We start from the raw sequence: 21,634 nt of genomic DNA, 5'->3' as shown, positions 1-21,634 counted from the left end.
GGCAATCGCACAAGAGAAAATTGAGATCGTTTTGCGTCTCGCGAGTTCGCCACATCGGTGCACACACCGAATGCCAGACGGGGAGGAAAGGGGGGGGGCGTTGTAGTCGTGGCCTGGGAGTTGCCGCTTCTCTCTTATTTACGTGTTAGAAATCAGCTTCGATGGTTTGCTTGTTAAATTACACGATGGGGCCCACTCGCGCACACAGACGAATGTCTCCCCCCTCACGCAACCGCCCACACACACGCAACCGTACACACACACACAAAGTGGAATAGAGAAGAGTACGGGCGGGGCATCGATTAGCTCTAGGCGTGCGTGTAAGAGCACGTGTCTCTTTGCAGTGCATCTTCCAGCTCCTACCCATTCATGGGGTAAGGCGAAGCGCTCTCCTCCTCCATGCGCAGCCGGCGGTGCCCGTTGCGCATGCGACTGAAGAACTTTTTCTTGTATGAGACTTCGTGTGGATGCAGCAGCAGTGCATCCATCGCGGCGGGGTTGCGCTGCAGGTAAGCAATCTCCTCTTGGCCACCGGCATAAGCGCCTTGAGCGAAGAGGGCGGGCAGCGACACGTGTTGAGAGACGCGCATGGCTAGCGGCTCGGCATCGGCACTGCTGCGGCTGCTGCTGCTGCTGCTGCTGCTGCTGCTGCTGCTGCTGCTGCAGCGGTCGGTGCTGCCTTGCGCCTCTCGCAAAAGAAGCGCCTGGTAGACAAGCCGCACCCACCGCATGGATGACTCCTTTTGAGAGGTGGAAGTGGGTCGAAAACGTGGAGTTGTAGTTGGGGCTGCCTTGGCAGGGTCAGCAGCGTCAAGTGATACAAACACATCCGGGATGCGACGAAGGAGTGCTGCAGGCTCCTCTCTGCCATATGCCGATGCCCCGCCCTCCTCCACTGTAGGTGATAGCGGCGAGGATGACGCTGCTGCGATGCACACCAGTACAGCCTCTAGATTTGGATCCAGTAGCGCCGTAGAGGTTGCTGCGTTCATCGAGGACGCGTCCTGCGAAGCCGTGCACCTCTCACCGCTCTGCCCCACCTCAATGGCCCCTGCCTTCGCCTGCTCGCACCCAATGTGAGGCACCTCACCGCGCACCAGCGCCACCGCCGCCTCAGTGGCCAACTCCGTCAGCGACATCATAGATGGTACGACCTTCCGGCGGTGAAAGAGTCGGAGCCACTTGTCCTGCACCTCGCGCTTCTGAGCTGCGGTGTGCATACGACAGAAGCGCTGCCACTGCGTGTACTGATCCAATTTAATTGGTTCGCCGTTTTGGATGTCAGCAGTGCCACTAGTTACCGTTTGCCGCTCAGAGGAGCCTGTCGAGGGAGGCGGTGCAGCAGAGGCCGACAACGTAGCAGTGGTGGCGGTTGTAGGAGGTGGAGGAGGAACCCCATACACCACCACCACCACAGCCCTCTGCAAAATGCGACGTCTTATCCACTCGTGCAGGTGGTACACAAGCCTGTGCTCTCGACGGTTCAGGGCGAACTCCACCTCCGGGATCGGTAGGGAGGCTTGGAAAAACGACATCTGCAAAAGATCCTCACGTCTACGTGCGTTGATGGCGGTCACCAGTGTATGGATGCGCGTCTGTAATGCCTCAGGTAGGGGAGGCGCAGAGGCGGACGATGGTGAAGATGTTTCACTGCTGCGCATGTTGGCAGCAGAATCGCACACCCTCCGCCCCGGTTCACCACAAGGGTTCTCCCCCTCGCTATGCGTCGCGGCCTGCAGCACCTGCCGATCAAGGCACACACCGCACACCTTCTGCACCCGCCCAAAACGGCGCACATCGAAACGTCCACTCCACGCAACAGACAACCGCACCGCCTTCACAGGCACTTGCAGCTCGCGAGCAAGGATGGCGCGGTACTGATCTCGCAGCTGATAGCTGTAGGATGCAAAGCCCACGAAAACATCTGGATCAACGCTACCGTCCTGAGGCATGGCCGGTAAAGGCTGCTCGAGGATGTCTCGGATACGATCAAGACTGCGCTCGTACAGCTCCTCCAGCTTCGTTCTTCCCGTGCAAGAGTTTACCTCCTCCAGTCCCCATCCTGCTGACACATCCTGAGCAGCCGCAGATGGGAGAGCAGCGTGAGCTGCAGTGGAAGCAACCTCGCCATCTTCAGCGACATAAGCATGGTTTGCGTGGTCCTCTGTCGGCGTCGCCTCCGACTGCACTGGGGGGATGCCATGGTGGTAGGGGTCGTCTGGAGTCCGCAGCGGTAGGGGTTCAACACCCTGCGCACGATGTAGCTTCCGGTTTCTGGCAGCATGAGTAGGAGACCGTCGCATGTGCGGCTGGGCTTTCCTCTTGTACCGTGGAGGCGATGGCGGCAGAGAATCTGGGCGACAGTTCTTGCCATGAGAGCTGGACAACGTGTGCGAGCTGTGGGATGAGCTGGACGGTCCACGCGCAATTCCTGTGGGTGCCATATAGCAGCGGCGAGGTGTCTCGAGTGCAACGGACGGCACACAGAAACTTGCCGATGAAGACCGACTGCACCTGACAGTATCCACCAGGGACGACACAGCGGGACTATTGCCACAGGAATACCTCCAAGAGCCGCATAAATTCTTAAGGCCAAAGCAGCCTGGTTTGAGGGTTCGCCTTCCCGGTCTCATTGTGAGAGACCGACCCCCTCGCAGGGAAGTCAAGAAAGGTGCGGTGCCCGTGCTCACACCAGCAACGCGCTCACTCGCATGCCACCTCATGTTCAGTCCTCTTGACGCTTCTCGTCTGCAAAGGGCGAGACGATCATCCATGGCGCGGTGGAGGGGTAATGGCGCACTAATCACCGCCGAGCCCGCCCTGCATACGCAGCGAAGAAGCATCACTCGCTTGAGTGCTAGACACTTGAATCGAGGCTCCTCAGCGCTATGCCTCCCCTCCCCTCCTCCCCCCCCCACCAGAAGCACAACAGCAAACACGACAAAAAACACCTCTCTTTTGCGTCAAGGTGAGTCGTCAGCTAGTCGCCTAGACAGACCCAACACACACACACACACACGCACGTCTGCGCGAGCTCGAGCGCCTATCGGGAGGCGGCTTTTCGTGTCGGTGTGTGTGTGTGTGTGAACAGCAGCAGCAGCTGTCGGTGCGTCTGTGTATGTGCCTGTAACAAGTGTGGGACCCTTCTTCCGCCTGATGTGCAGAGTGCCCCCCTCGATAAGCGAGTCGTTTGACGCGTGTCGAGTGAGAGGGTAACGAAAAAAAAAAAGACAACGAGACGAGGGGAGAGTGAGAGAGCCTTTGAGGAAGCAGTCGACGTGTGTAACACGCATGTACGTGTGTTGTCTGGACAGAGAGAAACATACGCTTCCCTCTATAGAAAAAAGAGCGATCGCAGCGGTGTGCATCCAGGGAAAATGCAGCGCCACGCATGTGTGGACGTAGATGCGAGGATGGTTAGTGAAGGGGGGGGGGAGGTGGTTCACCATGGACACGAGAGATCACCTCCAAAGTAAGTCTTCACCACCTCCATTATCACCCGCCAGTGTGGCATACATGCATGAACGCACGCCCAGCACAAATTTCGGGGAGAGAGAATGAAGGAAAGGGAATAAATCACCAAAACAAAAAGTTGCGCGGCACAATTGATTACTGCTATTTTTTTCGAGGGGATTGAAACAGGCACGCGCACACCCATACACGCACACGCCCTTCGAGAAACCGAGAGGAGCAGTGACTACAGGCATGGTGCGAAATTGAGTGATGTTCAAGAGTGGCAGTGACGGCGGCGGCGGCAGCAGCAGCAGCAACATCCGCTTAGTTACCCTCACAACCTGTCTCTTCACCTCTCTGACCCGCCTCAACACCAAAAATCGACCGATGAGCGTATCCAATGGCGTCACCAGAAAACCTGTGCCTGCATGTCTGCCAGGGGCACCTTCCGTCTGTATGTTTGTTTTGTGTGTGTGTGTGTGTGTGTGTGTGTGTCTTGTTGTGCTGCATCCACTTTTCGCAGCAGCGCAGCAGCGGCTCAACTGCACTCAACCTGGGCATGAACGACACGCAATACGTATTCCTGTTTAGGCTAAAACGTGCAGGTCGATGCGGGGTATGAGATATCCAATACTCCGGGGGTTGGCCCCATAGCCACGATATGGCACCAACTGGGGAGGTTAGACGAGAAGGATCCTCCCTCCTCCCCCCCTCCCCCCTCCCCTCCCCCCTACTCCAGGTAATAGGAGAGCTGTTCTAGCACCGCCGCATCCAGCCCCACAGTCGCTGGAAGTGTAGCAGCAAACGATAGAGCCCTTTGACTTGTCCCTGTGGCACCTGTCGAGACCGGAGTAGCCAACGTCGGCTTCAAGTCTGCGATGGGCACCAGCGTCCCTCCCTGCACTGCCACGACACGTGTGCAGAGATTCAAAGCCGTCGACATGCGATGGGCAATGATTAACACCGTCGATTCACGCAGCTCATTCGCCAAGACGCCGCTAATGACACGATCCGTCGTCTGCGCCTCAGCGCCGGAGTGGACGGTGTCCTCCAAGAGCAAAATTGGTGGTCTGTTCAGTACCGCACGTGCGAGACACAGGAGACGGCGCTGTGACGGTGTCAGATTGAACACCATCGAGTCGCTGCCGAGGAGCGGGGCATCGAGGCCGCCGTCGAACTCGACGACAGTATCGAGCCCAACGGCCCGCAGCGCCTCCCACAGTACGGCGTCCTCCACCAGCCGCTGCGACCCGTCCATCACATGCCGAAAAGAGTGGCGCGGGCGGTCTTCGCTGCTGCTCGCGCCACGGCTACTAAGGCTACAGCGGTGACGTTCACTGATGCCTCCGCCGCTGGCACTCGCTGGCGGGATATTTTGGTGGGGGTCGCTGCGGCGGCGGCGGCGCTGGGAGGGAGTGAAGCAGTCGTGGAACCGTTCGGCTTTCGTATCCGCTGTGGAGGCACCACCACTACCGCCGTCCTGGCGACAGCTATCCGCCGAAGTGGGACCGTGATATCTGCTGTGAGAGGGGTGAGGAGGGCGGTCGAATAGACGGAGGTGGGTGAGCTCCCCACTACTGACAAGCACGTGTGACTGAGAAATGTTGGTGCTGCCGTAGTGGTGCCTCGCTGGAGGGAGAAAGCCCATGTGATCCTCTGGTCCAGGAGCAGCGCCAGCGCCGCCGCGAGTGCGAGCAGCAGCAGCTTGCGGCAGCAAAGGTTGACGCTCCCCGGCCACGGAGGCCGGCTGTGTGGTGACGGTGGGAGCAGCCGTGGCTGATGGCGTTTGTGCGTCCGACTGCAGCTGGTGACGGGCGAGTGTGTTTATCGGTAGGAATGGCGGGTCAGCTCCGCTGTTGGCGCCGCTGATCAGCAGGCGGTGCGCAGGGCGGTAGCCAAGAAGATTGCTGCGCCACGACCCCTGCACAAGAAGCGGCTCCTGCGGCAAGAAGCCGAAACAGCTGCGAAGGATTGGATATGGTACCCGTGCCGCGTCCTCGCCGTCCACGACGACACCGCCGCCCTCAATCACGTCAACCAGACGAAGCAGCACGTTGAAAAAAGTCTTTTTTCCTTGACCGGCGTGGCCCACCAAACCAACGCGCTCGCCGGGAAAAACGACCAGGTTCACGTTGCGCAACACGTACGGCAACGTCGTTTGATAGCGCGCCGACACGTTGCGCAGTTCGATCAGAGGGATGGTGCTGCTCGTGAGGGGCTCGTCCCGAGGACCCGTTGCTGACTGGACCGTGGAGGACAAGGAGGACGGCAGTGAAGAACCATCAGTATATACGGAGAGGGGCCGGGCATAATGCGAATCCGGCAGGCTGTCCACGCCGCCAAGTGCCTGCAACTGCGGCCGCCGTCGATGGACCTGCTCTTCCTCAGGCGAAGAACAAAGCTCCACTTTGGGCTCCTCTTGGGCCTCGCGCTGCCGGGCAGGAACTGCCTGCCGCGTCATGTGCGACACCTCCGGCGACTCATCCGCCTTCCACAAGGGTGCGCCACGGACACCCTCCGCCGCTACAAAACACCGAGCCGCCTTGTGGCGAACGTGGCGGTAGGTGTAGAGGTCTGCCTCGCCGATGAGGCAAAGCGGTTCTTGGGGCACGCTCCCCAGGCTCATGAGCCGCTGGACCGAGATCCACTCGGTCACCACGAAAGTGCTGAGGCTGCGGCACATCACCGTGAGCACCGGACCGACTCGCAGGCAGGCGATCACGGCCACTGCCGAGAGGCTCGGTCGCGAGTAGGAGAATGTAAAAATGACGCTGACAATGGCCGCGGTACATACAGAGAGCGTGGAAATCACGTGAAGTCGAAGCTCCACCCAGCAATCCACCGAATACGTCACCATGGACGCCGTGTTCCCCGTATCCAGCGCACGGCAGAACTCCTCGCGTAGTCGATCCTGCAGGGCCATGCAGCGCACCGTTGGTGCGCCCTGATGCACCTCACGCAGGATGTCGATCATGCCACCCTCCGCGCTGAGCTCCAACCGGCGCACCTCGCGCAACACTGTCGCGTGGCGCTGTGCGATGTGGTGAAAAAACCCCACCGCCACCGGCAGCAACAACACGAAAAACGGATTCACCAGCGTATTCCAGAACACCACCACCGCCACCTGTGCACCGCAGCCCAACAGGGTCTCCCCTGTGGACAGCATGCGGGACTCAGAGACTTCGCCGTCGTCGCGTAGCACGCGCGACAGGAGCGCGACAATGCGACGGTCGAAATAAGAAGCCGGAGAGTGCAGCACACGACGCACAATCTGGTTGTAAATGAAGTGCATCGTTCCGTACACCCCAACGTGCATCGCCCGGGTGCGAAGCAGGGTGAGCAGCATCCCTAGGACACACAACACAAACACAACGCCGAAGAACACACTGTTCGTGACGGTGAATGACGTAACCAAGTCTTTTGTAGATCGAGAGAATGGCGGCCCGCCTACTGTGGCTGCCTTCTCTGCCACAGCTGCAGAGCTCTTCACGTGCGCCGCCACTATGATCGGCCAAACCCCAACCCAGATGTCTATGCACAGGTACGTGCCCTGCTGAAGTAACGCAGTCAACAACAACCACACCACCTGCCCACCCATGAAGCGCAAGAAAATGAAAAAAGAGAGGCGGTGGCGATGGCGCAGAAGATGCTCACGCTGCATTTTCTGAGTGCAGCGGTTGAGAACGCACTGATCATTGGAGACGGCACTGCTGCCACTACTGTGAGCGCTGGTGTTGCAGGTTTGTCCGCTATGTTCGCGGGCAGAGCCAATGCCGTCGCCCTCCTTGCCACGGCGCGCAGCCCCTGCATCGGCGTCGGGCTGGGACGGTCCGGAGACGGGTATCCGCGAAAGGGTCGAAGACTGACAGCTGGCTGCACGAGACACCGCTGCCGGAGACAGCACCGCTGAACTCGGCATCGCGGCAGGCGAAGCACGTCCGCGGCGGCTACTATCGAGAGGCGCCGCTGAATTCGGACGCAATGCACTGAAGTAGGGCGAGCGTGGGGCGGCGCCGTTGCTCGAACCGGGCCCCCCGCCGGCAACCGGGACCGAGCTCGTCAAGGACAGGTCGCCGCTGGGGACGCCCTCGTCGAGGCGATTGACAAGGCCGCCGTGCCGGCGGCTGTTGCGCGGGCCAAACTCTGCGTCGCCGTCGAAGAGTAGCCTGGTAGCCGCAACGGTCGGGTCGTCCCTGAACACCCCCCGTGCCTCGGCGGTTTTCTGCGGCTCCTCAAACTCCTCCGCGTAGAGTGGCGGCAGTCGCACAAGCGTTGCTTGGCGCTCACCGTTATCGTCGTTGGTGCTGCTGCTGCTACTGCTGTGATTGCCGCCACGCTCTGAGACACCGGTGTCATCACCGTCGGCCGCCACACGAGTTCGGTCGCTCCCACGCCGCTGAGCCAGTGCATCCTCGTCATACTCGTCATACTCGTCACTGTGGGTATTGAGAAAGGATGCACCCCTGTACAAGTCGGTGTCCTCGCGCACGACGCCCCCGTCCACCACGCTGAACACACGATCCGGCCACAGCGATCGCAAGCCGACGTTGCTGGCCAGTATAACTGTCTTCTTGCGTAACAACTTGTGAAACACCTCGCGGATAACGTGCTCCTGGATGTCCGGCTCCAGTGGCGAGAGGACGCTGTCCATGAGGTACACGTGGGACTTGGAGTACACGGCCCGCGCAATAGCGATACGGGAGCGCATGCTCAACGACAGCAGTTCGCCTCTCTCGCCAACGACTGTGGCGTCGCCTTGCGGCAACGCCGCCACCTCCACGTCCAGTGCGCACGCGCGCAACACCGTGTGGTACCACCGCTCTCCTTGCGGCGGGCGGCTGCTGAGGATGATGTTGGCACGAATGGAGTCGTTTTGCAGCCAAGGTACTTCGCTACAGTAAGCGCAGGAGCCAAAAACAAGAAAGCCGAGGGTGCTGCGGCCAGCATCCTCCAGGTCGGCGAGATGATGCGGTGCACATGTAGTACTGATACCCTGACCTACGTTGACGTGCTCACCAGTGGGGCAATAGCCAGACAACTTCGACGATGTGCCTCGACTGTGGTCACTGAGCTCCGCATTACCTGGAGGCCGGGAACTCTTGAAGGCTGGTGCAGCAGTGGCTCTTTCGGTGATGTCAGTCAACGCGCTCTGCACCACCCCCGTGTCCTCGTCGAGTCCAGCCGAAAACGTCTGCGTCACGCTGACGCGCCAACCTGCGACAGCGGAGTCTCGCGGCGATGCCAGGAAAATGCCAGGTGGAGCAGCGTAGACTAGTCCGCTGCTGTTGCTCGGAAGCGTATGGGGGGCTGGGGAGCAGGCCACCGCAGCGGCAGGGCCGGGGCTGCGCCAGTTGCCTTGCCTCGCGGAATCATGAGCGCCGCCGGTGCATGCGGCCACATCGGTGACGGATACTACAGATAACGTACTCTCGGACTCGTAGGCGGCTACGCTGCTGCAAGTCGAGCGCGCCTTCGCGACGCACCGGTTCACCTCGCCAAGAATGCACAAGAGCAGGGTGCTCTTGCCAGCCCCCATGGAGCCTTGGACGATAACGAGCTCACCAGGCTTGATGCAGACGTCGACGTCACACAAGAACGTCGTTGGAGGCCCCTCGGTCAGGTTGTGCTGCCATGTGAAAGAGGAATCCTGGCACACAACACTACCACGGCGGTACTTCAGCAGGGCGCTCCTGGGGTTCCCCACGCGCAGCTGCTGCTGCATCGCCGTAAAGCTTGTCAAATCCACCCACGTCCCCACAAACTCGTCAGGTGTTTGGCGCAAGTACGCCTCAATGCGCTTCATCGAGAGAAAGCCGCGTGTCACCAGCGTAAAAAGAGTCGGCAGCTCCAGCAGCGGCATCGTCAGCAACAGGAAGATGACGAGAACAGGTACCAGCACTTCTGCTTCTTGGAACTCCTTTCCGAAAAGGATACACTCGGTGCCGAGCGAAGCCACCATCAGCAGACACACCGTGCCGCCGGCCAGCATGCCGGCCGTACCCTCCGCCATCGCGACGGCTTCGGTGCAGGAGGCCTCTGCCGCACGTGCCTGGCGCAGCCAGCGCGCTAGACACCCTTCCAGTAACATGGCCTTGACTTCGCGCATGTTCCCCAGAGTGCGCTGTAGCAAAGCGATGCGTGGCGTTGCTGCCTCCTGTGCCTCCTGCCTACTCAGCCGCACCCTATGCGAAGCGTGGCGTAGGATCGGAATGGTGAGTAGCGATCCGAACCCAACCACCGCAGCAGCCATCCATCCTGCGTAGTGAGCTAGCAAGAAGGAGAGTAGCGCCACCCGCACTGGACAGGACCAAGTCTGATGCAGAGACGACAGGCACGTCGCGACACACGCTGCCTCCTCCGTCGCCAATGTTACCACCTCTGCCTCGGTAAAGGTGCGCTGAGCCAGCGGAAGCGCCAGCGTCTTCTCGAACACGACGGCACGCACGCACGTGCGCGCCTCCATTGCGGCCTGGTGCGCCTGACTCACGTAGGCCATTTCCGCCGCCCCCTGGAGCAGCAACAGCGCCCCCAACAGGACGGCGTTGAGCAGGGCCTTTGTCACATCGCTCTGATCGCCGGGGGCCTCATGGCGGTGCCGGACGATCTCCAAGTCTACCCGCTGCAGGGATACGAGAAGCAGCTCAACCGTGGGCACCACCAACACAGTCAGCACCTCACTCAGCAGTAGCAGCGGTGCCGCGACGAATAGAAAGCGACGGCCGCAGCTGTGCTCCAGGAAAAGGTAAAACAGGCTAACGTCACTCAGGGCAAGCTGCCGGCGCATGTGGGTCGGCAGAGCGGAGCCAGCTGACGGCGCAGCAGCACTACTGCCGCACGAGGATGTCACTTCACCCAGTGCCCAGGCCGCCTCCTCGAGTGCTTCACTCGCCTCCATGGACCGGTCACCGTTGGAGTTATACAGGTCCTCGGCGGCGGCGGTTAGGCGGTCTTTCAGCAGCTCGCGGACAAGACGCCGCCGTGTGCGGCGCACAGTGCGTGAGGTGCCAATATAGAAGTAATAGAAAAGCATCACGAGAATGTGCCGCAATGGTGCCGAGAGCGACCACAGCACTCTCTCCTGCCAGCACCGACACGGCCGTTGAGGGCGAAACTTGGCTGCCTGCTCAAGTGACGTGCGATCGAGAATCACAATGGTCTGTCTGCTGTCCGAGCCTTCCGTCTCATCGGTGGTGTCAACCCCGCGCAGGTCGACCGGCGACATCCCCTCCCCCGCGCTTTCAATCACTTCATTGCTGGGAATAAGCAGTTCGCCCGGCTTCGTCACACAGTCGGGGAACCACAGTTTCCGGTAAACCCACAAACGCCACGCCGGCATGGCGATGTTGTCCAGTGAAAGCAGCTCCACCGGCAGCGAGGGCAAGAAGCGCTCCTGACGCAGGAGCGTCGGTTCCAGTAGTCCAAACGTAAGCAGCGCGTTTAGCCAGCTGAAGGTGAGCCGTGACACCCACCCAGCACGATCGTATGACTGGAAGGCGTTGCCAGGCCCGAAATCCCTCTCGCCGTCCCTTATGGGGTCGTCGTACAACCCGCGCTGAGCAGTGTGATAACCCCCCGGCTGCAATGGTGCGCCGGCTACCAAAAGCCGCGACGGCGACCCTGAGGTGTCGGGGCCCATGGTGCCATAGTTGCATGGGCGCGCCGAGACCCCTGCTGCAGAGCGGTCCTGCTGGCCATCCGTGCGCTGCTGCTGCTGCTGCTGCTGCTGCTGACGCGGCTTCCCTGGCACTCCCGGTGGCTTGCCCAGCAGCTCTGCAAGGAGCTGGGGCGGATGGAGATGGCCACCCTCGGCGGCTTCGGTACGAGGCGAAGTACACGGGGAAAGCGAGCGACCAAGTACGTTCGTGTGGAACCGCGCGCGGTCAGACGCGGTATGTTGGCCTCCCATGTGCGCGTGCGCCGATGTCGTAGTCGCCGGCGTGTCTGTCACACTTCGTCCCCTGGCCTCCATCGGCAATGCAGGTGAGCTGGACGTCGGTGTGGGCCCTGTTGTGGGGAGCACTGCTGACAGAGCTTCGCTGCTGCTGCTGCTGCTGCTGCACACATCTGACCCGCTGCGGGGGTCCCTGTCGTCGCCGTCGTCGTCAGTCGCCTCTTGGGCGTCCAAGTAGAGTTTTGGGCAGCGGTGGTGCACGTGCCGTGTGGCGTAGTTCCAGTAGAGCACCTCATCCATGAAACGAGTGCGACGCCGCTGGTGCTGCTGGGGTGCCGAGGGCACTCCACTACTCTTCAGCGACGCCTGCGAGGGACCCTGTGAGCGGCGGCGGTTGTGTTGACGACCGCGACCCTCGCGAGGACGAGTGTCATTGACCAAAGTGGAAGGCGTGACCAGGCGCGTGGCCAGGGAAGACGAACGCCCTTTTTTGATGGACCGAGAGGCGGCATCGTCCTCTCTTGCTGCTACGCCGCCCACACCACATTTCGGGGAGGCGACAGTGGGCACGACCCTCACAAGCTCCACACTCAAGGCCTCAGACGACGACGACGAGGCCATCGCATCGGTGCTCTCCTCATCTTCAGACGAAAGTTCGCCACCAGTTGCTCTGGTGTGACCGTGCTCGCCATCTCGCACCATCGATGACCTTCCCCTCCCACGTGGCATCACCGTCAGCCACCGCATCAGATGCATCGCCTCCTCCATGGCAGTGTCCTGCGGCGCTGCGGCGCTTCGACGCACAGCGGATTCATTGTAAAATTCGAGGTCCTCGATAGTATCGGCAAGTGTCGGGGATGCCCCGTCGCTGCTGTGCACCCTGGGAAAGGTAGTAGAGCCAATTGTAGGTGACCCAACTGTCCCCGCGAGAGTTGGTGGCGTTTTCAAAGGCACTCCACCGCACCACGATGGCAGGAGCCAACGCCAGAGAGGGCTCGGTAGACGTGGCGTCGGCGCATGATGGCTACCGCTGCTGCCTCGCACGGAGCCTCGTAGCCAACGCCACCACCACCGCGTCCGACTCACCCAGGACACCATTCCGCTGCGAGCACATGGGTAAGTCGATCGGCTCCGCAAGAAGTTGTGCTGCTCGCACACCCTCGACAACTCGCCACAAAGGGGGCAGCGCACACACCCCTCCGGCTCCATAAGCTCGCGCACGCCGATTACGGCGTCTAGCACTCGATGAATATCCCTTACGAGGCACAGCGAGAGGAGACATATGTAAACAGATTCGATGACGTCGGCGAGAGGCTTGAGGTACCGAACTTGAGCATAGAGGTAATAGGGGAGATCGATCTCATCCACCAACAGCGTGCCAGCGCCCCCATGACCCACGCGGCCCTTAGTACGCCCGTCGACGGCTGAAGCGGCTCTATAAAACAAAAACATGGACACCCGCCCTGTCTTCTTGCTCACCAACGCGTACGGCGTACCTCTTTGGAGGAACACCGCGTCCTCGACGGAGCGCACTGCATTAAGCGGCCAGTGCGAGAGCAACAGCATCCAGCAATAGATGACAAACGCATGCGCGCCATGATGAATGTACCACAGTATCTCCGCAAGAGCGATGCAGAGCCGTAACACAGAGAAGTGACCAGTGAGCATGCCGTCCGTCACCGTAAGCAGCAGTACAACACAGCCGATTACATAGAGGCAGTAAAAGAGGGTCAGGGCCAGAGGAGACGAGTACAGTGGGGACGCCTCCCATGCTTCGATCATGTTTGACAGCGTTGCTCGTCCGCCAATGGCCCTCCTACGCCGTGGTGGTGTGCCTTCCGCCGCAAGCGGGGGCGGTAAGTCGAGCATACGCAGTGCCACAGGGGCCCCACCCACCGCCGAGCCGCAGCGACCCTGGAAATCGATATCAGAGCTCCAAGAGACGGCGCGTTGCCGCTGATTGCCCCCATCGTCAGTGGCGCTGCCGGTTTTGTGACATAGTTTGGTGACCGCAGTCGCCGACACGACAGACCTCTGCGAGCCAGCCCCGCCAGTGCCGCCGCCGTGACAACTATCGACATCGCCGTTGCCGGCCTTGTGCAGGACAACATACGCGTGCGTACCGTCGTCTGACGTACTCCTGTTCATGCTGGCTGTCACATCATTATAATCACTGTGGCGCACATCCATACCAGAACCTCTGGAACTCTTCCCAGTGCTAGTCGCGCCCGCAGACCCGCTGGGGTGTGTTGGCGTAGCCTTGCTCTTGCCGCCTCTGGCACTCCTGCCATTACGGTGAGTCTTGCGCCTCAGGCTGGCAAAGCTGTTCCATATGGAGGTGGGCATCACGACGTGGTCCCTCTCCAGGAAAAAGATGGAGTCGTGGATGGCCCACACGCTCTCGACGGAGACCGACGCCTGAGATGCACCGGAGCGCACCACCGCAGCAGCCTCCGCGCCACCCTGGCCCTTCTCTACAACAGCGCTGTGTCCTACTGTGCCGCTGTGGCTGAGGTCACTGCGATTCCCTTTGTACTCGATGATGTTCTGCGCCTCCAGTAACGCCCGTGCCATCGTCTGGGAAGAGAAGATGGTTGATCGGTAGAGAATGGGGCTACTCACAAAGGATAAAATGAGCAGCAGGTGGAAGAGATGGAAGAGTGCGCCCAACAGCCAACTTGGCCATGACTGCAAGCGGAGGGCATGGGTAAAGACGCCCAGTAACTCGAGGAGCGACCCTGGCGGCGAACCAAACACAAAACCTCCGCCGCTGCCCACAGGGCCTCCGCTGACGTCCATGAAGCCGCTGGAACTACTGCGTCTGTAAGCGCTGCTGCTGCTGGCGGTGGTGCGCCGGTGGTGGCGAGGGCGGCTGTCTCCAGGACCAAAGGAAGCTTCACTGCCTTGTGAAGCGTTCCTGATTGAAAGTGGCGACGATGCCGTCGATGAGGTGAGCTTCAAAGACGAAATCCTCGCGTCAGAGACAGCCAAGTCGTCATGCGCGAGAGCGAGACGCGATGATGCCGAATGGGTGGAGTGGGTCAAGGATGCCCTCGAAGCGTGTCCTGTAAGGAGTGGGGATACCTCACTGCGACTGCGTTGACCAGGTGCAACCGTGCCAGTTAACATACAGTTGGCGCATGGCCCCCGCTGGTTGGAAGAAGCGTGCATGTTGACTCGACTGCCCTGCGTGGGTGCGCTCGCGTGTGTGTCTTTGTATCTATGTCTGTGTGTGTGTGTGTGTGTGTCACTACTTGGCCGGTTGATGTATACGTGCATACGCGTCGCGAAGAGAGGGTGGGGGTAGGGGTTTGGATGTGATACTGGGCCCCTCCTCTTCCGATCCTCTGCATCGCACACATACCCCACACACGCGAAGATCAAACAATCACGCGTGCCCTCGAAAAAAAAAGATCGCCAACACGGCAGGAAGTGTACAAGAATACAAAATACGACAAGTGCGTGCGTGTGTCTGCCTGCGTTTGAGTTCAACGTACGTAACGTGGAAAGAAGATGATGCGATAAGGGTGGGGGGAGCGCTGAGTATTTTCAGTGTGGAAGACACTCAACGATGGCAACGGTGGTGCCGAAGATGTCGATCATCAGTACTGTTGCCGGTGCCGGGGAGCCTGCGAATCTACACTCGCGACACAAAGGGGGGGCGGGTTGCATGGGAGAGGTGAAGATGTCGAAATGTTTAGTTGAGGATAAAAAAGGAAACCATCCTCCCCTCAACAAAAAACAAAAAAAAAAGAGAGACGTGCGTTGGTGAGTGAAAAAAAAAAACGAGTCAATGCGCCCAAGACGTATACGTGTATGTATGTGTGTATGGGAGGGGAGGGGGTAACACTGAACAAAGCAGAGAGGAGCGGATGTGGAAAAGGGAAAAAAGACAGTAACCACCGACGGAGGACAACCATGTACTCTCTCGCACATGCACAGACGACTGTCACTTCTCTGTTTCGTTCTTCTTTGAAGAAAAAGCTCTCCATATATGATGTTGGCTTTCCACTCATGAGGAGTCCCCCCTCCCCCCATGCTCAAGTGTCCCCTTGGTTCGTTCATTTTTTTTTTCGTTTGTCATGGAGACGAGAATAAATTGTGATAGTGGTGGTAGTGGTGATGCGCCGTTGCTCTTCATATATAATTTTTTTTTTCGAGGGGCTAGGGGAGTTGGAGGATGGCGTGCTCACGTGGTAAAACTATAAGAGCTGATCAAAGTAGAGAACATACAGATGAGGAAAACTCGAGAAGAGAGAGAGAAGGGCGGGGTTATGGGGAGGGGAGGGGAGGGGAGGGGACTGCCAAAGCAGAAAAACACCAGCAACAAAGGAAGAGGTGAACAAAATCGCCCCGTCCCCCGCACCCCACCCCCTCTACGAAAAAAAAAACTCAAAGAAGAACCAGGCGGGGGAACATCGGTAAACGCCAACAACGGAGGGAAAAAAGCATGCAACACACACAACGAAGCGAAAACAGCATCAGTAAAGCAACGACAAGTTCCAAAAGGTGGTTTGTTGAGACGCTCTCTGCAGATGTGTACGTGTGTGTACATATACACACACATACACACATCTATGTGTAGACACGTACGTAGATATATATATATGTGCCTGTGTGTGTGTGTGTCTGGGAGGGGTTGAGAGGGGGGAGGAGAGTGTGAGAGGCGCAGAGAGCTTCGGGGTCAGGGTCCAATAAAAACAACGGTTTTTTCGGTCTTTGTTGTACTCTTCACCCTTTGAGTCCAAGAATGAAGGGCGACATCTGCGTCAATCCTTCCCATGGGATCCGCCCTGACTGGGAGTATAGCCGCCCCTCCCCCCTCTCCCCCCCCCCCCCAGTCACCCCTCAGTGTGCTCAACGCCAAGCCACTACACAAAAAAAAAAACGAAAAAAATCTACAAGAGAACACTCAGCCGATTTCATTATACATCCGCTTGCTGAGAAAGCGACAGAGAGAGGGTGGGGGGTGAGAGCCAACGGCAAAACACAAATCGCAAAACAGAGGCGCCAGCTGGTGTGTGTGTGTGTGTGTGTGTGTGTGTGGTGAGGGGGGGGGAGAGGGAGAGAAGAACACAAGGGAACAGTAATGATGGCTCATGCGTGAAAAGGGACATTTGAGATGGCTGCAAGCAACAGCACTCATTCGTGTACACCCTTGACGCACCCCTTTTCCCCCCCCCCCCGCTCACTAGTGCACATTCCCTTGTATCCACGGGTGATGCAGGAGCTGCTGGACCGCTGGCCGCTTCTTTGGATCGCGGATAAAGCACTGTCGCATGAAGTCCAAGCAGCCGGGGGTCGCTTCCTCCTCCGGAATCTCTGTCGGCATTCCCGTGGCGGATGCTATCATCATTATAGCTGCTGGTGCACTCGTCTTGGACGGCCACGGCGGCCGCCCTGTCAGCATTTCTGCCACAGTGCATCCCACCGACCAGACGTCCGCCTTGTAGCTATACCCACTGCCGTCTCCAGACGCATCCACCACCTCCGGCGCCATCCAGTAGGGCGTGCCAATCACAGTGCTGCTCTGTGAAACAGCGTCTGTCAGCCGCCGCGCCGCGCCGAAGTCGACAAGCTTGATCTGTGATTTACTGGATGGATCAGTCGTGGTGTCAACTAGCACATTGTCGCCCTTGATGTCGCGGTGGATAATGTGTTGGCTGTGGAGATAATGCAGCCCAGAGAGCAGCTGCTGCGTCCAGCTGCGCACCACCGAGGGCGGCAGTGGTTTGAACTTCTTCACGAGGGTGGCGAGTGAGCCGCCGCCGATGTACTCCATGAACATGCAGATGGAAGAACTCTCCGAGTCGAAGTAGACGCCTTTGAATGTGCAGAGGTTTGGGTGTCGCAAGCGATGCATCATGTTGATCTCACGTGACAGTGAGACAAGCTCCAAGGCACCAATGTGATCTGTCGCGGCTTTCCTGTTGCCCAACTCCACACACTTGACTGCATGGAAGCTGCCATCGGGAAGGAGCCCCAAATAGACGGAGCCGTAGGTGCCCCGGCCGATGAGACTGCCCTTGTGCCACTGCCGCAGCTCGCTAGCGTTGCTGGTCTGCAACATCTCTGGGGTGAGGTCATCAGGTGATAGCGTCATCCAGGTCGTGTACTGCGCCTCCTCCTCTGCCGATGGGCGCAGAGACGCAATGGCCTCTTCGGTGACACCGTCGTCGCTTGAGGGCGCCTGTGTGTCTGCCAGGGGGAAAGCGGGACCTGCGTCTACTGAGGCGTCTGTGATTTCCACGCCACTCTCCGCCGCCGCCGCCGCCGCCCCGCTCCCCTTCGCGCACGCCGCTGATGCAGCTGGTGAAAAGGTCGTCGGCCGTTTCTGTTCGGGGAGCGCGCTAGGGACGGTTCTCGTGCCAGCACCGCCTCTTTCGTCGTTCTTCTGTGAGGGTGTGGTGAACGTATGCGCAAACCGGTCGGGGTCCGCCATCGATGCCGGCGGTAGCTCAGGGAGTGCGCTGTCCTTGGCGTAGATAAAAGATCTTCGATGTTTGCGCGAGAACTGCTGCTGCGCTTCATCGGGAAGAATTAGAGAAGCACCGGCAGACGAGGTAAGCGTACCCCCGCTTTCTGGTGCGGGCGCCGACGCTTCGGAGAAAGACGTGGGAATTGGGTGACCGACACTGCCCTTACGTGTTTTCCTCTGGAACTGCTCGGCATCCATCGGCCGCAGCGTCTCCCCCGCGCCGGCACCGGGGGGCGAAAAGACGGACTCCTTCGAGAGAGAGAACAAGGGCGGCTGAGACGCCACCGCCTCTTTGGGCTTCGACCCTCCTGTTGTTGCCGCCTGGGTCGCTGCCGCTACCGCCGTCACGCCTGGAAGGTCACGCTGCACACCACATCGTCTGCAAAAGCGGGCGTTCGACTTATGAAAAGACGTTCCACATTTTCCACACGTGCCCATCACGCTCTTCACGTCGCTGGTAGTCGTCGCTCGCACACCTCCTCCGGACATCCGCGTTAGATGATACGGCTACCAAGCTAAGTCCGCAAGAAATATGGGGCGGCGGGAGAGGAGGGGAGAGTGATCGGGGGAAGTGGTGTAAGCGTCGCTGGCTGAGCGTGTGGAGGAGAGAGAGGGGGGGAGCCGATGCATACATTGACAACGGCCGTGGGAGAAACTGTGACACACGCACTGTGCGACGGTCTCTGGATGCGTATTAAGAATGCCACGCGCGGGGGGAGGGGGGGGGGGGAGTGTGTATATCCGTAGAGAGGGAAGAGGGGCGGGGGCCAGCAGGAGTAGTGGATTCCCAGATCGGAGAGAACAGTCAAGACAGAGGGGAGGGAGAAGTCCATGATATAGTCGTGATCGTGGGCAATTCACTCGATTCCTTTTCTTGAGGGAGGGGGGGGGTCTTTTCAAGTAGGATGGCTACCGCGCTCCGCTTGTCAAAAGTTGGTGGCGAAGGAAAGGGGGGGATCAAAGGGGAAAACAAGAGAAAAAAACAGACACCTAAAGCACTGTGATGCGTACAAAAACTCTCCGCAAGAAGGGGAGAGGGTGTAAAGGGGGAAGGGGGGGGCACACACAGTCGATCGAATCCCCACACAATTTGCCTCAAAGGTTCCTTCCTTCGTGTATGCTTGCCCCTGCTTACTCCTCCACTTGTTTCGCGTTATATATATATATATATATATGCGTGTGAGACTGTGTGTCGGAAGGGGGGTGGGGGTGCAAGAGCGAGTACACGCAAAGGGACACACACCGGCGAAAGAAGAGAAAACAGCTTTGGTGTGCTTGATCGACACCCCCTCCCCATTGCCTCATTCCGTGAACATCAGACGACAGGACGATGCCGAGAAGGAGTGCGGCGTGGCCGGGGGCCACTCTGAATGACGTTGTCTCCAGCTGCATCGGCGGCTATGGTGCAATCGGCTGATTGCCTCGAGGCGCCGGTATCAGCGGTACCCTGGAGTGCCTTGGACATACTGCGCCTCTTCTCCAACTCAGCGCTACGATGCAGCGCTAGAACATATTCTGCTTGTCGTTGGTGGCACCCCTCCTGCATTTTCCCGTCCACTGTGGACACGCCACCCTCAAAGCGCTGCACCTCTTCGATGACGCGATGTGCCCACAAGACCTCCGCCTCCGCTGGTGTGTACAACGTGTTGGTAGGAGTAATCTGATCGGGATGGATGAGTGTCTTGCCATTCAGACCCAGCCGACGACACTCCTGTAGGCTGCGGCGGAAGCCGACCTTGTCAGTGGGGTCGTTAAAGACTCCATCCAGAACGAACATGTCATGCGCGCGTGCAGCCAGCAGAACATGCACGGTGCTTTGCCAGAGCGGCAATCTCGTGGAAATGTAGAGGGACTCCTTGACGGCCTCACTCACAGGGCCACCGTCAGTGGTGCCAGACACGAGCGAGGGTGCGTCCAGAGGGAGCTGGAGCGCAGCGCTCAAGTCGTTGTACCCCATGACGGCGTACTGATAGACCCCCTGTTCGCAGATAAGAGGTGCCTGTATGACGGAGCGCGGGGACTCGAAAAAAGCCCAGAGCTGATGAGACGGATAAACATAGTCCTTGATGAGCTGATGTGTGTTCACGGTCGTCTTGGGCAACGCAATGCCCTCAATGGCGGGGCCGAGTTGGCCTACCAGCTCCAAGTCCAACATTGCCGTCGCGGGGTTGTAGTCCGGTGAGTTAATGCGCACGACCAGGCGAGGGTACCACCCGTCGCTCCCCCCGCCAGCGGTGGCAGCCTGTGCGGCCCGTTGAGTCTCCTGCTCCCGCTGGACCTCCTCAATAAAAGCCCGAAGATTCTCACGCGCCTGCCGCTTTGAGCCCCCGCCGACGCTGTCCTCGAGGTCGAGGATGAAGCAATCCGCTGGGAGAGTCGGTACTTTGGCCAGGGCGCGCGGCTTTGAGCACGGAACAAAAAGGACGCTGCGCGGACACAGGGTGGGGTTGCGTGAAATGAGGGGCGAGCGGCACCGGAGATTCTGCGCCTCACTCCCGTTCCTACCATGCGTTGCATATTTGGCTGATCCAGTGGTGGCAGAAAGGACACGATCGTTCTCCTCGAGTATGCGGGCCATGCCTCCACGCGCCTCCTCAGCTGCAGCAACGTCTAGCTGACGGTCACGAAACATCTGCATCTCCAAGTAGAGCCCCTTCAGCCTACTCAAGAAACCCTGCGCAGCATTCCTGACAGCGCTGCCGCGACCAGACGAGCAGCTGGAGGCAGAAGAGGAAATTCTTCGAGATCCCCTTTGGAACACCACAGCGCTGCCGTCGTGCTGTGAGGCAAAGGGGCGAGCGGGGTTCGATTTGTGGAGGAGCATCACGGATTCCCCAATAGTACCGGTGCAACGCGTTGCGCTGGAGAGACCAGTGAGCAGCCCTCTCATCCTTCACACAACTTTCTCCCTTTCCTCCTCCCCCCACACCAGGCGCACACACACATACACACACACAGAGAACCAAACGAAGCGAAGAATGGCGAAGATTGTGATCAGAGAGGAGGGAGGGCAAAGAGGAGAGGACCGGCGAGTGATACGAGGCGCGCTGCGACTGCCATTAACGCAATACGCCGTAAGGCATACCAGTAAGCAAGCGCAGAAAAAAAAACAAGCGCAAGAATTCGCAAGGTGTGCGGGCCCTCACGCACCAAACCAAGTGCGATAAGATGAGGAAGTCATTCTCCAATGTTTCAAAGTACCCTTCACGGCAACAAGCAAAGTCCACCAGAGCCCCTGTTGGCAACCACCGCGATCTGTGCCTCGGGTGCACAAGAGTCAAACGTCCGGCACGTCTACGCCGGAACTGTCCCCGCCCTCGAGTAGAGCCGTTCGTCTAGCGAGGCTCCCCCACCCCCACACCCCCTTCCCGCCCCCTCCTTTACCGGGCCTTCCCCCTCTTCCACACGTTGCTAGATCGGCGCGCAAGACGGTCGTCTGCGAACCGCGTGCCTTCACACAAAGCGTACCGCCTCTCCGGTTCCCCTCGGAGTGCAAAGGGAATGCAATTTGTCGCGTGGAGAGCAGAGAGAATAGCTCGCGGGCATGCCGGGTTTGCACGAGAAAAACAGTTGGCCAGCTCCATGCCAGCGCCCGCTCAGACGATGCCCTCGGCTCGTATCACACACCTCCGCCACTCCCCCCCCCCAAGGCGCCACAGGCCGCTGTATTCCCTAATACAATGTAGTGATGCTCACAACACGTTGGAGTTGGACAGATTCTGTGGTGCAGTTCGGTGGCCTTCTCGTCATGTGCCAGGCGTCTGTGCCCCATCAACTCACCCTTGTTGGATGTAGGGGACACCCGCGTGTAC

At 59.3% G+C, this 21,634-nt stretch overlaps 4 protein-coding genes across 4 annotated transcripts; all 4 read right to left on the bottom strand.

Moving 5' to 3' along the window:
• Positions 1-359: 359 nt before the first annotated feature.
• On the bottom strand, positions 360-2,843 carry JKF63_05630 (uncharacterized protein; the record flags this gene model as incomplete). The annotated part of the gene is made up of 1 exon (XM_067901587.1): positions 360-2,843. One exon carries the CDS (start codon positions 2,841-2,843, stop codon positions 360-362), a length of 2,484 nt encoding a protein of 827 aa, XP_067756853.1.
• A 1,340-nt stretch (positions 2,844-4,183) lies between these two features.
• Positions 4,184-14,473, bottom strand: JKF63_05629 (uncharacterized protein; the record flags this gene model as incomplete). The annotated part of the gene is made up of 2 exons (XM_067901586.1): positions 4,184-13,583; positions 13,656-14,473. The coding sequence occupies 2 exons, from the start codon at positions 14,471-14,473 to the stop codon at positions 4,184-4,186; spliced, it is 10,218 nt and encodes a 3,405-aa protein (XP_067756852.1).
• Positions 14,474-16,535: 2,062 nt separating this feature from the next.
• JKF63_05628 (uncharacterized protein) lies at positions 16,536-18,311 on the bottom strand (the record flags this gene model as incomplete). Its single annotated transcript, XM_067901585.1, has 1 exon — positions 16,536-18,311. One exon carries the CDS (start codon positions 18,309-18,311, stop codon positions 16,536-16,538), a length of 1,776 nt encoding a protein of 591 aa, XP_067756851.1.
• An 826-nt stretch (positions 18,312-19,137) lies between these two features.
• Positions 19,138-20,712, bottom strand: JKF63_05627 (uncharacterized protein; the record flags this gene model as incomplete). The annotated part of the gene is made up of 1 exon (XM_067901584.1): positions 19,138-20,712. One exon carries the CDS (start codon positions 20,710-20,712, stop codon positions 19,138-19,140), a length of 1,575 nt encoding a protein of 524 aa, XP_067756850.1.
• Positions 20,713-21,634: the final 922 nt, after the last annotated feature.

This window comes from Porcisia hertigi, chromosome 24, assembly GCF_017918235.1.
Source record: "Porcisia hertigi strain C119 chromosome 24, whole genome shotgun sequence".
Lineage (NCBI taxonomy): Eukaryota > Euglenozoa > Kinetoplastea > Trypanosomatida > Trypanosomatidae > Porcisia > Porcisia hertigi.
The sequence above is the reverse complement of the archived record's forward strand: the minus strand, read 5'-3'. Positions and strand labels throughout refer to the sequence as shown.